Raw genomic sequence first — 14266 nt, forward strand, 5'->3', positions numbered from 1 at the left:
AGCTCTGGGGCTGCGGGGCTCTTGGGGGCCCAGGTGATTTGTGGGGTGTTGGGGCCTAGCCTCCACCCCCGAGAGGAGCAACAGTGGGGTTCAGGGAGAAAGCCTCTAAGCCTGGAGTCCCAGGCTCTGAGCCAGGTAGCAGAGGACTTGGGGGTGCATCCCAATCTGAGATGGGCTCTGTGTAGCCCTCCTGAGACCATCGGGGCAGAAGGCAGCCAGCACCCCACTCCAGGAGCCTAGGCTCAAGCACCTGAGCTGGGGTATCAGGCCTGCGTGGTGACAGAGCTGTGGGGGGACACTTTATAGGGCTGGGATGACCCACGAGGAACCGGACACATGCCAGTCAATACTCCCAGTGGGGTAACAGATCAGGCTGGGGCTAAAGACATGCCTCCATCTCTGGAGGGGGTGGGGCAGGAGAGCCCCACCCCAGTGCCAGGCCACGATCCTGCTTGGCGTCATCCAACCAAGAGGGCCAGACCAACCAAAACAGGCCTCCAGGGAGGCCTTGGGGACAGGACTGGGCACTGCCCTCTGTCACATGTGTGGCAAGGCCTGAATTCAAGGCTTGAGTACTGCTTCATATTAGCTGTTTAGTTCAAGGCTGGCCCTCTACCACTTGAGCCACACTCACTTCCAACTTCGTGTGTGTGATTAATTCAAGATGAAGCCCAGGCTGGTTTTGAACCATGATCCTCAGATCTCAGCCTCCTGAGTAGTTACAATGCCAGGTTTGACCCACTGGAGCCCAGCTTCCTTTAAGACATTTTTTTAAACAGGACCACAGGGGAGATTTTACCCAAGTGGCTCTATTTGAGAAGTCCTGGCTAGGCCCAGCCTAGCAACCCCAGTGGATTGAAGAGAAACTGGAGTGGGGGTGGGTGGCTAGAGGCCCAGGTGAGTAGGCCTTGGTTTCTGGGGCTATAGAAATTCCTACCCTCTCTGGCCCATCAGCTCTCAGCAACACGATGTGTTTTGTTTTTGGTTATCAGTGCTAAGACTTGACCTTGGGGAGCTTGTGTCTGTTCCATTGCCATTCCACCCTTTGAGCCACCCCTCAACCCCTACACTTTTTTTTGCTGGTTATTTTGGAGATGGAATCTAGCAGCTGTTTCTACTCAGCCTGGCCTCGAACCTCTGAACTCAGCCCCCTGAGTAGCTAAGGATACAGGCGTGAGCCACAGACACCCAGCCGTAACAACACACACATATATGGATGTATATACACGAATATGGATGTAACTAACGATATTCAGTGCTGCGGGTTCTTTGAGACTGCAGGGCTGAGAGCAGGGAGGGCAGAGCGAGGCCAGAGGTGATTAAAGATGAGCTCACAGTCCCTCCTCACGCACACAGCCAGGTCCCAGCTCCAAAACACAATGCAAAGGTTTTAATAGCCTGCCCTCCAGGGCTGCACAGGCTTCTAGAACCTTAAAGCCAGGGACCCCAGCTCTCAGCCCGGAGATCCCCACCCAGAGCTCAGAGACCTGTGGGGACAGAGCAGCCCCTCTTACCCCTGCCATATGGGCACCAGTCCCTGAGTCCTTGGGGCTAGGTGCCTTCCAGAAAAAACCAAAAAAAACCCCACAACTTTCCTGGGGTAATGGCTGGATGATGTGAATTTGTGAATTCAGATCAGGCCTGGGGCCTGATATCAGGAGAGATCAAGGACCCCAGCAGGGCCAGGAGGACAGACAGACAATGTACCGCTCAAACACAACCAGATCCTAAGACACACCGAGACCTTCAGCAAAAAGGGGCCTGCCGGTCCCAGCCCCGGCTTCCCAACCCAGGCTCTTGGCTGACAGTGAGGGCCTGACCACGGGGAGAAACAAGAGTCACAATCGCCATGAGCACGAGTCAGGTCATCACCCCGTCAACACCCCAGTGAGGTAGGCTGTTGTCCTATTGTTTACAAACGGGGAACGAGTGCTCGAGAGAGAAGCAGAGGCCTCTGCCCACGCCTTGCGGCCAGGAACACAGCAGCCAGGATTCAAGGCCAGGTCTGGGGAGTTCCAGCGCCCACGGCTTTTCTCTAGGGAAGAAGAAAGAGTCCTTTCTAATATTCCAAGGTCAGAGGTTCTAGGCCCGGCCTGGCAGGTCCCAGCCCCCAGCTTCCATTCCTGGCTCTAGTCAACTGGGCAGGACACAAGATGGCGCCCTCCTGGCTCCAGAAAGAGCTACAGGTGCTGGCCTGGACTGCCCAGCAGATGGGGCTGCGGCGGGGGCCGGGCTGGTCCCGGGGCCTTGTGGCCCCAAGTGGGCAAGGCTGCGCCATTGAGCCAGGCAGTTTCCAGAAGGCTTCGGAAGCGAGCTCGCAGTGTAGGGTGGGGTGGGCTGGCATCGGTGGCTGGGCGGGGTGAGGGACCACGTGACCCACCCCCAGAGGCGGCCTCTCTCTCTGGGCCAGGGGTGGGTGGCTTCCTCCCTGGCTTCCTGACCTTGGGGGCTGGCGACTTCTGAGCTGCGGGAAGGCTGTCTCCATCTTCTCTGGCCAGCGTGGGTTGTGAGGGGGACACAGCCCGAGCTTCCACGTCTAAGTCACCTGGAAAAGGGACAAGGTCAGACTGCGGGCTCCCCACACGGGTCCAAGGCTCCCAAACCACCCTGGACTCTCTACCCGGGCCTCCCATGCTCCCTTGGCTCTTCTGCTCAAGGCTCTACCCCTTGAGCCACAGCTCCATTCCCAGTTGCGTCTTTTTTTGTTTTGTTTTGGCAGTTGTGGGACTTGAACTCTGGGCCTAGGTGCTGTCTGTCCCTGAGCTCTTCAGCTCAAGGCTACCGCACTACCCCTTGAGCCACAGAGCCAATTGAAGTTTTCTGGTGGTTAACTGGAGATAAGACTCTTACAGACTTTTTAGTGCCTGGGCTGGCTTTGAACTGTGATCCTCAGATCTGTTAGGATAACAGGCGTGAGCCATGGCACTGGGCCTCTCACTTCCAGCTTTTTTTTTTTTGCTGGCAAATTGGGCATCTCTTGGATTTACCTGCCTGGGCTGGCTTTGAACCATGATACTCTGGAGAGAAAAACCACTATGGAGGGAACCAAGAATCCAAAAGAAACCAAGTGAGTAACGTTCTAGGGGGTCCCCTACAGCTCAAGGAGGGAGGGGGACAGGGCCTCCCCCAAATTTAGCCAGTAGCAGGCAGCCAGGCCACCACTTCCCAGCCAGACCCAATCCGGAATGCCGTCAGAGCCAGGACACAGGCCCATCTCGGCCTTCTTTGGGCCTCAACAAGGCGACCACACATGGCACAACACTCACTCCCTTCCACTCCTCTGACAACTCTTTCCTGACTTTTAATTTTTTTAATTTTTATGTGTGTGTACCAGGCTTGAACTTGGCACTGGCCTTTTAAGCTATTTTGTTCAAATGCTCTTGAGTCACAGCTCCGCTCTGACTTTTTGGTGGTTCATTGGAGATAAGTCTCACTCTGATTTTCCTACATGGGTTGGTTATTTACTCATTCATTCATTCATTCATTTAGCCAGTCCTGGGATTTGAACTCAGAGCTTCTTTTGCTCAAGGCCAGCACTCTACCACATGAGCCACAGCTTCCTTAGTGACCGAGGACAAGCCATCAGAGCCTGTGTCCACCTTCACCAAGAGCCTCGATGGAGGAAGCCCAGAGCTAGGAGGCGAGGTGACTACGACAGGGTCTTCAAGGGCTTGGATAGAGGCAGGGTGGCGGGAAGGTGGGAGAAGGGGCTCAGAAGGTAGTGAGGGCCTTGAGGGCAGCACAGTGACTCAGAAGAAGCAGTGCCACCCCTAAGTCCTGGCCAAAGAAGTGGGTGTCTGCCCTTACCACCTAAAGAGACCATGCTGTGTACCCTCTAGGAACCGGGGAGAAAAAAGGGCAAACGAACAACCCTACATGTCACGGGACACTTTTGTGGCTCTAAGTGCCTGGAGGCCACTCAAGAACCCACAACATTCAAAACCAACCACATAACGGAACGCCAGTGGCTCATACCTGTAATCCTAGCTGTGCAGGAGGCTGCGATCTAAGGCCAGTCCAGGCTAGAAAGACTGTGATGTGAGACTCATCTCCAAAGAACCACTTAAAAGCCAGAAATGGATGGAGCTGTGGCTCAAGTGGTAGAGCGCCAACCCCGAGCAGGAAAGGCTAAGCAAGAGCATGAGGCCCTGAGTTCAAGTCCTGGTGTCCACACACACACACACAGAGGCACACCCCATCACTCACTCTGGCCCTCAGCTACGGGGCAGGCTTGTGCTCACCCAGTTGGCGTCGCACACAGTCGTGCCACTGGAGGCCCAGAAGGTCGGGGTAGATGTCGGGCAGCTGGCGCAGCGCCAGCAGCTTTAGCATGCGGGAGGTGCAGCCGTGCAGCGCCCTCTCCCGCAGCGCGCGCTCCTCCGACAGCGTCGTGGGTCTCAGCTCCACGCGGTGCTCCTGGAGCACGTGGTCCACGGAGGCGGGAGGCAGCCTGGGAAAGAGCCGCTCCTTCACCAGGTGGATGGGCACGAAGATGGCGCCGGCCCGTACCACGTGCGGGAAGGGGCACTGCTGCGTGTACATGAATCTCTGCAGCTGGGACAGCAGTTTACCCAGCAGCCCCTGCACGCCCTGGCACTCCTGCCACGCCGCCCGGCCCCACGGCCCCGTGGATTCAAACCACTCGCGAAGCTTCTCGGGTGGGGAATGGGCCACAGAGCCGGAGATGGCATCACACAGGGACGCGTGCAGTCCGGTAAAGTGCTGCTCCAAGGAGACTCTGGAGGGCGCAGAAGAGATGGGCGGGGTGCCCGGGGGGGCTGGGCCTGCAGCTGGAGAAGGGGTGGGGGCCGGGGACCCAGCTGGTCCCGGGCCTGAGGAAGCCATGGTGAGGGCTGGCGGGCTGGGCAGGGCCAGGTTGAAGCAGGCCACGGGCAAAGGCTGTGTGAGGATCTGCAGTCCCACGGGCGTGGAGGGAGGCGTGGGCACGGTCTGCGTGGAAGCGGGAGCCACCGTGGGCGTGGAGGGCACCACGGAGGCGGGTAAGGCCGTGGGACGAAGGATCTTGAACTTTCGGAACATGAAGGCTACGGAGCTGTGGAAGTTGGTCCGTGGTGCGTCGTCAGGGGCCCCCGGTGGCGTGGGAGCTTCCGTGGTGGTCTTTTTTAGGCCTGGCAGACGTGAGGGCGAGTCGCCCACCTCTGGCACAGCTGCCGTGGGCCTGCTTTGCAGCTCAGGCGTTGGGGCCTTGCCGGGGGCAGCTTCCTCCGCCACGGGCCTCTTCACACTCAGATCCAGGGCCACCTCTTCTCGTACACGGCAGTGAGCCCCTGGGGGCCCCTGCCGGGCAGGCGGGCTCCCCCTGGAGTCTGCATCCTGGCTCTCTCTGGTGGCTGAGGCCGGGGGTACCTGTGCATTCAAGTAATCCCGGTAGGGCGCGAGGCTGAAGACATTATCGATGACTGGCATAGGTGGAGAGCCCGGGGACCTTGAACTCTCCTTCTGTGGAGGAGCCAGGCACTCCTGGGCACAGGGACGGAGTGCGGGTGGCGTGCGTGGTCCCGGGCTGTCTGGGATGACAATAGGAACCCCCAGGGGTTCACCGGGCTGTGCCTGGCACTGCTCTTTCCTGCAGCCTGGCCCCCAGGCCTTCTCTCCTGTACCCCGCGCGGGCTTGTCTGCAGACTTCACAGGCTTGGAGCAGGGCTGGCTGCCTGGCAACGACTGGCATGCCTTCGGGAAGGCACTGGGCTGGGTGACAGGCTGCATACTGTTCTGGGAAGGTGGGGCACTCCCCAGTCCGGGAGACGCCCCGTAGAGAGACAGATCATCCCGGGCGTAGGGAAAACCCAGAGTCTGAGGGACAAAGTCTACTGGGCACCGGGGGGCAAGAGGAAGCTCTAGCTTGAGGCCTGGTGAGCGAGTCGGAAGGGGGGCAGGGGGGTAAGGATAGGTGTCTAGCCCCATCGGGGGCATGTAGGGGGCCTGGACTGCAGGCTGCCTTAGGTAGGGGCTGCCCAGAGCCCCCTTGTGCCCCCCGAGGGGCTGCAGGGAGAGTACGGAGTTGTAACCGTCTTGCTTCTCGGGGTGGCGGCAGGCGGGAGGGCAAGGCGGGGCCTGGGGGAGAGGGGGCAGAGGGTAGTGGGTGGGCACTGCCTCCTGGCAAGGTGGTCCCAGGGGCTGAGCCAGTCGAGTCCAAGGGCTGGACGGCCCCTCCGACAAGGCTGGCTTAGGGTCCCCGTAGTGAGGAGCAGTGAATTTGGAAGGCAGGAACGCGGTGCCATGCGCCGTCCGATACTTTTCTAGGAACGCCTGGCACGCCGAGAAGTTCACAGAGGAATCTTTGCCAGGTGCCCCGGCAGGTCCTCCATGCAGAAATGTGCCAGGAGGAGCCGGGGCCAGAGGGCAGGGCGGGTCTGCCGAGGGCAGTAGGGGTCCGGTTACACAGTCCACATCCAGGGGCCGCTTGGCCGAGCCCTCCCCCAGGCACGTGGGGAGCCCGTAGCACAGCGGGCTTCGGTAGATGGGTTTGGGCACTGCCAGCGGGGGTGCTGGGTACATGTGACCCTGGGGGGCGAAGGGCAGGAGCTCGGCGGCAGAGGCTGGCATCTTCTCAGAACCTTCTGTGGGTGGGCGGTAGAGCAGGCAGTTGGTTAACAGGTTATCCGTCCGGAGTGGAGACCCGGCCATGCCAGCCGGGTACAAGGGTGGATATGGGGTCCAAGATGCCAACTGTTCTGCCTTGGGGGTACTCCCCACGGGGCAGGAAAAGTAGGCGCCCTTGTAGCTGCAGGGGTCTTGGCTGCCGACAGAGAGAGGTAAGCTGTGCCCGGGTCCCGTGTCGGCCTCCAGGCGGGGCAGTTTGCCATAGATCACGGGCCCCAGGGTCCCCAAAGGCCGTTTCTCTGCCATGGCGGGGAAGGTGGCAAACTCTCCAGAGCCTTCTCTACTGCACCACTGACCTAGGGGAGAGAGGGAGAAGCTGGGGCGCTCAGGAGCTCAGCCACCATTGTGCCGCAAGGAGCCGCCAAAACTGGGGCACTCCGGATGCTTTCCACAAAAACCGTATAATCAGAGGACTCTGTTTTGTGTGTGTACCAGTACCTGGGCTTGAACTCAGGGCCTGGACGCTGTCCCTGAGTCTCTTTGTGCTCAAGGCACAAACTTTTGTGTCAGGCTGGCTTTGAATTATGATCCTCCTGAGTAGCTAGGGTGACAGGCGTGAGCCACTGGGGCCCTATCTTTCCCCGCCCCTCCAAGTCCCAGATTTGAGCTCAGGGCCTGAGCACTGTCCTTGGACTTTCTCAAGGCTAGAGCTCTACCACTTGAGCCACAGCACCACTCCCAGCTTTTTTCTATGTATGTGGTACTGAGGAATCGAACCAGGGTCTTCGTGCATGCCAGGCAAGCACTTTAACCACTAGGCCAAACTCCTCCCCCCCATTTTTTTAAGCAGTAGAAAGTTCTGTTGTATGACTTCCTGTGCATTGCTAATTGCCCGGCAGTGTGACTGCTCAAGAGGGCTGAGCAAAGAGTTGGCCTGCCTCATCCTTCTTCCTCTACCACGTGGGACCCAAAGACACTGGTGATGGAAGAGATGTGGCCAGAAACAGGCCTCCCGTCATCGTCACAGGTTCCCCACCCCCTAACAACCCAGACATGGAATCTGAGCATTGTCTACAAACTCAGATTTCCCCTGATACTCCTTTGATTGCCCCCCTTCCCCAATTGGTCCTGTCAAAAATGGCAAAACAGAGCCTCAAATCCAGGCCCTAGAGGCAGCACTGATAAAACCGGGCCAGGCCAGGGCGGGCAGTCCCCTGGGAGACACAGCTGGGGCTCTGTCTACAAAGTCCCGCCCCCCCCAGGGTCAAGGCCTTCCACCAGATGGTGCTATTGAGTCAGGAGGAAGGCCCCAGACCCGGGGAGGGCGGAGGAGAGCGGGCCTCCATCCCCAGGCCCCTGACCCTGCCATTGCAAGCCTTCTAGAGTGCTGGAGGGCAGCTACTTCCACCGGTATGGAAGTCATTGATGGCAAGGCCAAGAAAGAATGGGGACCCGAGACCCAGAGCGGTCAGAGGGGAAGAACAGGGTTTCTCAAGGAGTCGCCGCAGCCGTCTATCCCGTCAGCCCCGCCAGGCTGAAGGTCCCTGTCCAAGTTCCTTCAAACACTGGCTCAGAAAGGATGAATCAGCTCAATCGCCCGCCATCAGGACCCAGGCCAAGTGTCACAGGCTTCTGTCACCAACCAACGAGAACTGTTCCCTTTCCTCCCTGGAGGCCCCAGGCCAATGACAGCCAGGGGATCAGAATTAAGTGAGATCAGCAAGGGGACAAGTAAAGGCAAGAATAAGCCAGGGGGTGGATGGCTGGCGCGCTGAGGCTGAGATCTGAGGATCTGAAGTTCAAAGCCAGCTCAGGCCAGGAAAGTCTGTCAGGACTCTTATCTGAAGTCTGTGGGAGTCTTTATCTCTGATGAGCCAGCAGGGAAAAAAAGAAGAAAAGAGCTCAAGTGGTAAGAACACCAGCCATGAATAAAAACACACTAGAGGACAGCATGCAGGCCCAAAGTTCGAACCCCAGGAGCGCAAGCACGCACACACACGCACGCACAATCCTGTGGTGAGGATGTCAACCCTTCTACACCGTCTGATAGCAACAAGACCAGAGGCCCAGAGACGACGGGACAGCGGACGCTCTCTAGCCGTGCCCCCTCCCACACCACAGCACGGTACAAGAAGGGGTCCCTGTACAGTGTGGAGGGTGCTAAGCCCCCCTCCACCCTGGGGAGCTGTGGATTAATTAAGTGTTGGCTCGGGGCCCGGTTCCCCCAGCGCCCCCCGGGGCCTGCTGCTCCCCCTGGGCTCAGCCCAGCCCAGCCCTCAGCTCTGGAGACTTCCAGACACCCCTGGGCACCCAGACAATAGACAGGAGGCCACTGGGGATCCCCAAGAGGCTGGGGGGGGCCTCCAGAGGGTCTGAAAGGCGGGGAGAAGGAAGGGGGGCCCCACCCACCCGGACCGCAGCCACCATGCGGGGACCGCGTTCCCAGACACAAGCCCAGGGGTGGCATCGGGCTTCCACGAGGCCGGGGCCCCCGGCACGGCGCCCCGAAGCGGGCACCCCGGCCAGGGGCGGCCGACGGCTGTGCCCCGGCTCCCCGGCTGGAGGCCGCGGCGGGTCGGGGGCCCCCGGCGCGGCGTTCCAGGGCGGGCAGGGCGGCCTGCACCCCGGGTCCCCGGCTCGCGTCCCCGCGGCGGGGGGCGCACGTGCGCCCCGCGGCTGACACCCGGCCCGCCCGCACGTGCGCGCCCGGCCCGGGACCCCGCGCCCCGCCCGGAGGCCCACGTGAGCCCCGCCGGGCGCCGGGAAGGAAGTCGGGGACGGCGGCCGCGCCGGGGCCCCGCGGCCGCCGGAAGCCACGGGCCCCGAGCCCGGGCCCCGCGCGCTCCGCCCCGCGCCCGCCGGCAGGGGCGCCCTGGGCGCAGCCCGCCAACTCGGCCCAACTTCCCGCGCCCTCCGCGCCCTACCTGAGGGCCTCGCGGGGCCGCGGCCGCATCCTCCGGAGCCGCGGGGTCCGGTCCCGCCCGGCCGCGCCCGGGCACCGCCGCGCCGGAGCCCCGCGCCCTCCGCGCGCTCCGCGCCGCGCTGCCGCTCGCGCCGCCGCCGGGCGCCGTCTGCGGTCCCGGGCGGGGCGGGCCGGGGGCGGGCCGGGGGCGGGGCGGGGCGGCGGCCGGGGCCGAGCCTGCGCTCCCCCGGGTCCGCGGGTGCCGGCGCCCCCGCCGCGCCCGGCCCCGCGTGCCCGGCCTCGGCGCGCGCCGGCCCGGGGGCCCTGGCGTCGGGCGGCCCCGCGCCCCGCCTCCGCCCCCCGCGCCCCGCGCCCCGCGCCCCGGACCCGCGCGGCGCGGCGGTGCCGGGCGCACCGTAGGTGCCTCGCTCTTGGCCGGGGCTGTCGGGGCTGCGCTCGCTGTCCCCGTCCCGGAGGGGACGTGGCGGGGCGGCTGGGACCACCGTGGGACAGTCGAGCCAGCCCCCCTCGGCAGAGCCAGCCTGGGCAGGTGCAGCCCGGGGCTGGGGCGGGGGAGACTGGGCTGCCGGCAGCCGCCCCGACCCCTGCCTCACTCCCACCTCTCTCTCCCTGGAGGGATCGGTTTACCAGGGGGGCAGGGGCTGGGGCAGGGCCGGGGCCGGGGGCAGGGCCAGGGGCTGGGGCGGGGGCAGGGCCAGGGCCAGGGGCTGGGGCAGGGCCAGGGGCAGGGCCGGGGCCAGGGCCAGGGGCTGGGGCGGGGGCGGGGCCAGGGCCAGGGGCTGGGGCAGGGGCTGGGGCGGGGGCAGGGCCAGGGGCAGGGGCAGGGGCAGGGCCTGGGCCAGGGCCAGTGGCAGGGGCTGGGACAGGGCCAGGGCCAGGGCCAGGGGCAGGGCCAGGGCCAGGGGCAGGGCCAGGGCCAGGAGCAGGGGCAGGGCCAGGGCCAGGGCCAGGGCCAGGGGCAGGGCCAGGGGCAGGGGCAGGGCCAGGGGCAGGGGCAGGGGCAGGGCCAGGGGCAGGGCCAGGAGCAGGGGCAGGGCCAGGGCCAGGGCCAGGGCCAGGGCCAGGGCCAGGGGCAGGGCCAGGGGCAGGGGCAGGGCCAGGGGCAGGGCCAGGGGCAGGGCCAGGGCCAGGGGCAGGGCCAGGGGCAGGGCCAGGGCCAGGGGTAGGGGCAGGGGCAGGGCCAGGGGCAGGGGCAGGGGCAGGGCCGGGGGCAGGGCCAGGGCCGGGGGTAGGGGCAGGGCCAGGGGCAGGGGCAGGGCCAGGGCCAGAGGTAGGGCCGGGGCAGGGGCAGGGCCAGGGGCAGGGCCAGGGGCAGGGGCTGGGGCAGGGCCAGGGGCAGGGGCAGGGGCAGGGCCAGGGGCAGGCAGGGCAGAAGAAGACAGGTGGACAGGGCAAAAGGCAAAGCAAGTTCATGAGGTCAGAAAAGCACCCAGGCCACCCCCGTGAAACAGGAAGTCAGGACAAGGCTGAGGCAGAGCAGGACAGGCCTGGGCCACATGCAGGTGCCAGAAGTGGGGGAGCAGCTGACACTGGAGGAGGAGGAGGAGCAGGAGCAGGAGCAGGAGGAGGAGGAGGAGGAGGAGGAGGAGGAGCAGGAGGAGACAAAGTTAAGAGACATTTATGTACAGTTAACCAGCAGAACGCCAGAAGTGGAGGTGTGGGTTGAGTGGTAGAATGCTAGCCTTGAGCAAAAAAGAAAAAAGGGGTGGGGTGGGGGCTGGGAGTGTGGCCTAGAGGTAGAGTGCTTGCCTAGCATGCATGAAGACCCGGGTTCCATTCCTCGGTACCTCGTACATAGAAAAGCTGGAAGTGGTGCTGTGGCTCAAGCGGTAGAGCTCTAGCCTTGAGGAAAAAGCCCAAGGACAGTGCTCGGGCCCTGAGTTCAAGCACCAGGTCTGGCCAAAGGAAAAAACACCAAGGGACACACCCAGGCCCTCTGAATTCAAGTCCCAGTACACACACACACACACACACACACACACACACACACACACACACACACACACACACATTTGGTCTGGCAGGTGGAATGGCTGGTCAGAGAGCAAGAGTCTGACCTTAGCTGTGCTTCCTGGGCCGAGGGAACGAAGAAGTAGATAGTGGAATTCAAAGGAGCTTATACACCCTGCACCCCAACCCTGCACCCCAACCCTGCACGGACAGTCCACCCTGGGAGAGCACAGGCGGCCTCTCCCGGCCCCAGACACACAGCAGTCACCTGACTCCCTTTGAAAGGTGAGGTGAAAGGTCAACAGCCTGAACTTAAGCCCCTGTTATGGCTCCTCATAATGCCCCGCCCATGAGGTCACCCTACCTGCTGTCTACAAATACCTTTCCTGTCTCTGAAGAGCTGTCTCTCACCCCACAGAAGAGAGAGGGGGACCTGGGTGGATGCCCCCGTAGGCAGCAAAAGAGTCGGGCAGAGCCTTGTCCAGAGGACAACATAGCAAAATTGCTGTTCAGACCCAGCAGCGATGGAAGGTGCCTCCACCAGGAAGGCCTCCAGATTGCCCGTGCAACCCTTCTCCATCTCTGCCGTCCTCCGAAGAAGACCAGTTCGGTGTTGGCAGGTGGGGCTATGCCTAATTGGGACATTGATTCCGTGCCAGCCGCTTACAGGAGAGCTCACCTCATGTAATTCTCACTCCCGGATGAAGCAAGAGTTTGAAAAGGCCAAACAAAAACACGAGTTCAAACAAAAAGACGGGTTTGTGCCGGTAATCCCATCGACACTTAGGAGGCGAGGTCGGAAGAGCATGAGTTTGAGGCCAGCCTGGATGACCAAGTTGAGTCTGTCTCGAGAAGAAACAGAGAGAAAAAGAGAGAAGGGAAACAAGCAAAGACAGAAGCAAGGAAGAGGTAGGAGGGGGAAAGGAGGAGGGAGGAAGGGGCGGGGGGGGGGAGGAAGAGAAATCCTCTGTGACTCAGGCAAGCCCTTCAACCTGTCAAATAGGCACGATTGTGACGTCACAAGGCTCTGATGCCCTCAGCCAATGGCAGGATGGCAGCCAAGAGGAAGCTGGTCCAGAGAACCAAGAAATAGAGGTACCCGATTGTCCCCTGGGAACTGTGACACACACACACACACACACACACACACACACACCACTTTACCATGGGAACTCTCCTGTGTCCAGTCAAACAAGTAGAGCCTGTGGCCATTACGCTGAGCTCAAAGCTGTGCAGATGACCAAGGGTGGGGAGGGAACAGACCTAAGAGACCCCCTAGGGATGGGCTGGGCAAGCCCCCCCCCTCCAGGAGTCCCTCTTCTAGTAGAACCTTCAGCTTGTCCCCGTCTCCTGATTGTCCCTCCCCAGACAGCACTGGCCCAGCTTCCCCGTGCACACTCAGTTGCTAACATGTCTCTTCCTTGCATTCCTTGGCTGATTCATGCAGGCCTCCCTCGGCCAGCGAGGCCAGCCCTGAGTTCCAGGCTGGGTTTGGGCCATGTATGGATATGACCGCCTTCCAGCCTAGGTGCAGCCATCGGTCCTCCCCGTGGTTTGGTTTCCAGCCTGGTTTCCCTTCGGGGCCTGGGGCTGGGAATCAGCTAAATCTTTCTGAGATGCCAACTTGGGTGAGGGGGGTCAGGCTAGAGCTGGGGAGCCCTGAACTGAAGCAAGCAGGACTCATCCATCTTCAAGCAGAGAAAGCCAGTAAAAGCCAGCTATCCATGGCTCACGCCTGTCATCCTAGCTACTCAGGAGGCTGAGATCTGAGGATCGCAGTTCAAAGCCAGCCCTGGGCAGGAAAGGCTGTGAAACTCTTCTCTCCAGCCACAGTCCACTCCTGGTTTTGATCAGGCCCTGGCCTCTAGCCCCTCTCCTCCCCCACCCCCATCCCACTTCAAAGGCTCCGAGGGCCTGCCAACCCCATCTATCGCCCTGGGCTGGACACCTGCCCTCCTACCGTGCAGACAGGAGGACTGTCTTCCAGTGGTCAGCCGGGGCGGGCAGAATCTGACCAGTGGTTGGCCACTGCCTGCCCCCTCATTAGCTGGCTGCTGGGCTCTCTGTTGCTCAGGGCTTGTTGCCAGGCAACAGCGTCCCATCCCAAGGGTTCTGGCTCCAGGCTGATACTACAGCAGGCTGCAGTGGGGCGTGGGGGGTAAGAGGCAGAGGGATGCTGGCAGCCGGCTGCCAAGGTCATGGTCAGGAGCTCCCCCCCGCCAGGGGAAGGGGCATGGCCTGGATGCTCCCTGTCATCCTTTCACGGTAACTCCAGTCCCTGGGGCCTAGGATACAAACTCAGAGCCCTCAAGTTTCCTAGAGGTAGAGGAGAAGTGGAAGCCCAAGCTGAGCAGGGGGAGTTAGTTTCCACCTCCCTTTATTTTATTTATTTATTTTTTTGCCAATCCTGGGGCTTGAACTCAGAGCCTGAGCATTGTCCTTGGGCTTTCTCAAGGACAGAGCTCTACCACTTGAGCCACAGCACCACTTCCAGCTTTTTTTTTTATGGATGTGGTACCAAGGAATTGAACCTGGGTCTTTGTGGATGAAAACTCCCAGACCCTCACCCCTCGTGTGTGTGTGTGTGTGTGTGTGTGTGTGTGTGTGTGTGTGTGTGCGTGCGCACGCGTGCTGGTCCTGGGGCTTGAACTCAGGTGTTGGGCACTACTCCTGAGTCTTTTATTATTCTCACTTGATCCTCAGGTCTTGTTGGGGGTTCATTGGAGATAAGAGTCAAGACTTTCCTGCTTGGACTCGCCTCTAACCTCGATCCTCAGATTTCAGCCTCCTGAGTAAGAGAGGATGACAGCATGATTCCCTGGCCCCTGG

General features: G+C 61.6%; 1 protein-coding gene across 5 annotated transcripts; it reads right to left on the bottom strand.

Annotated features, from left to right (window-relative positions):
- Positions 1-1569: 1569 nt before the first annotated feature.
- Prmt2ip (PRMT2 interacting protein) lies at positions 1570-13503 on the bottom strand. 5 transcript variants are annotated; one of them, XM_090321820.1, is made up of 3 exons: positions 13398-13503; positions 4242-6920; positions 1570-2545 (listed from the first exon to the last, which is right to left on the bottom strand). In XM_090321820.1, the coding sequence occupies exons 2-3, from the start codon at positions 6868-6870 to the stop codon at positions 2181-2183; spliced, it is 2994 nt and encodes a 997-aa protein (XP_090177946.1). In that variant the 5' UTR covers positions 6871-6920; positions 13398-13503; the 3' UTR covers positions 1570-2180. The 5 variants fall into 5 exon arrangements, with proteins under 5 accessions (XP_090177946.1, XP_090177948.1, XP_090177945.1 ...); XM_090321822.1 differs by lacking the exon at positions 13398-13503 and adding an exon at positions 12117-12370 and having other exon boundaries at positions 4242-6915; XM_090321819.1 differs by lacking the exon at positions 13398-13503 and adding an exon at positions 12117-12370.
- Positions 13504-14266: the final 763 nt, after the last annotated feature.

The sequence above is a fragment of the Megascapheus bottae genome, chromosome 30 (genome assembly GCF_031878675.1).
Source record: "Megascapheus bottae isolate mThoBot1 chromosome 30, mThoBot2.hap1, whole genome shotgun sequence".
Classification (NCBI taxonomy): domain Eukaryota; kingdom Metazoa; phylum Chordata; class Mammalia; order Rodentia; family Geomyidae; genus Megascapheus; species Megascapheus bottae.

What these genes read in the sequence shown, in the direction of transcription:
- Prmt2ip (XM_090321820.1), bottom strand. Translation starts at nt 6,870, where the DNA reads ATGGCAGAGAAACGGCCTTTGGGGACCCTGGGGCCCGTGATCTATGGC. An exon ending in CTGTGTGCGACGCCAACTGG is followed by an intron (nt 2,546 to 4,241) that starts GTGAGCACAAGC and finishes TCCCTTTTCCAG; the next exon opens with GTGACTTAGACGTGGAAGCT.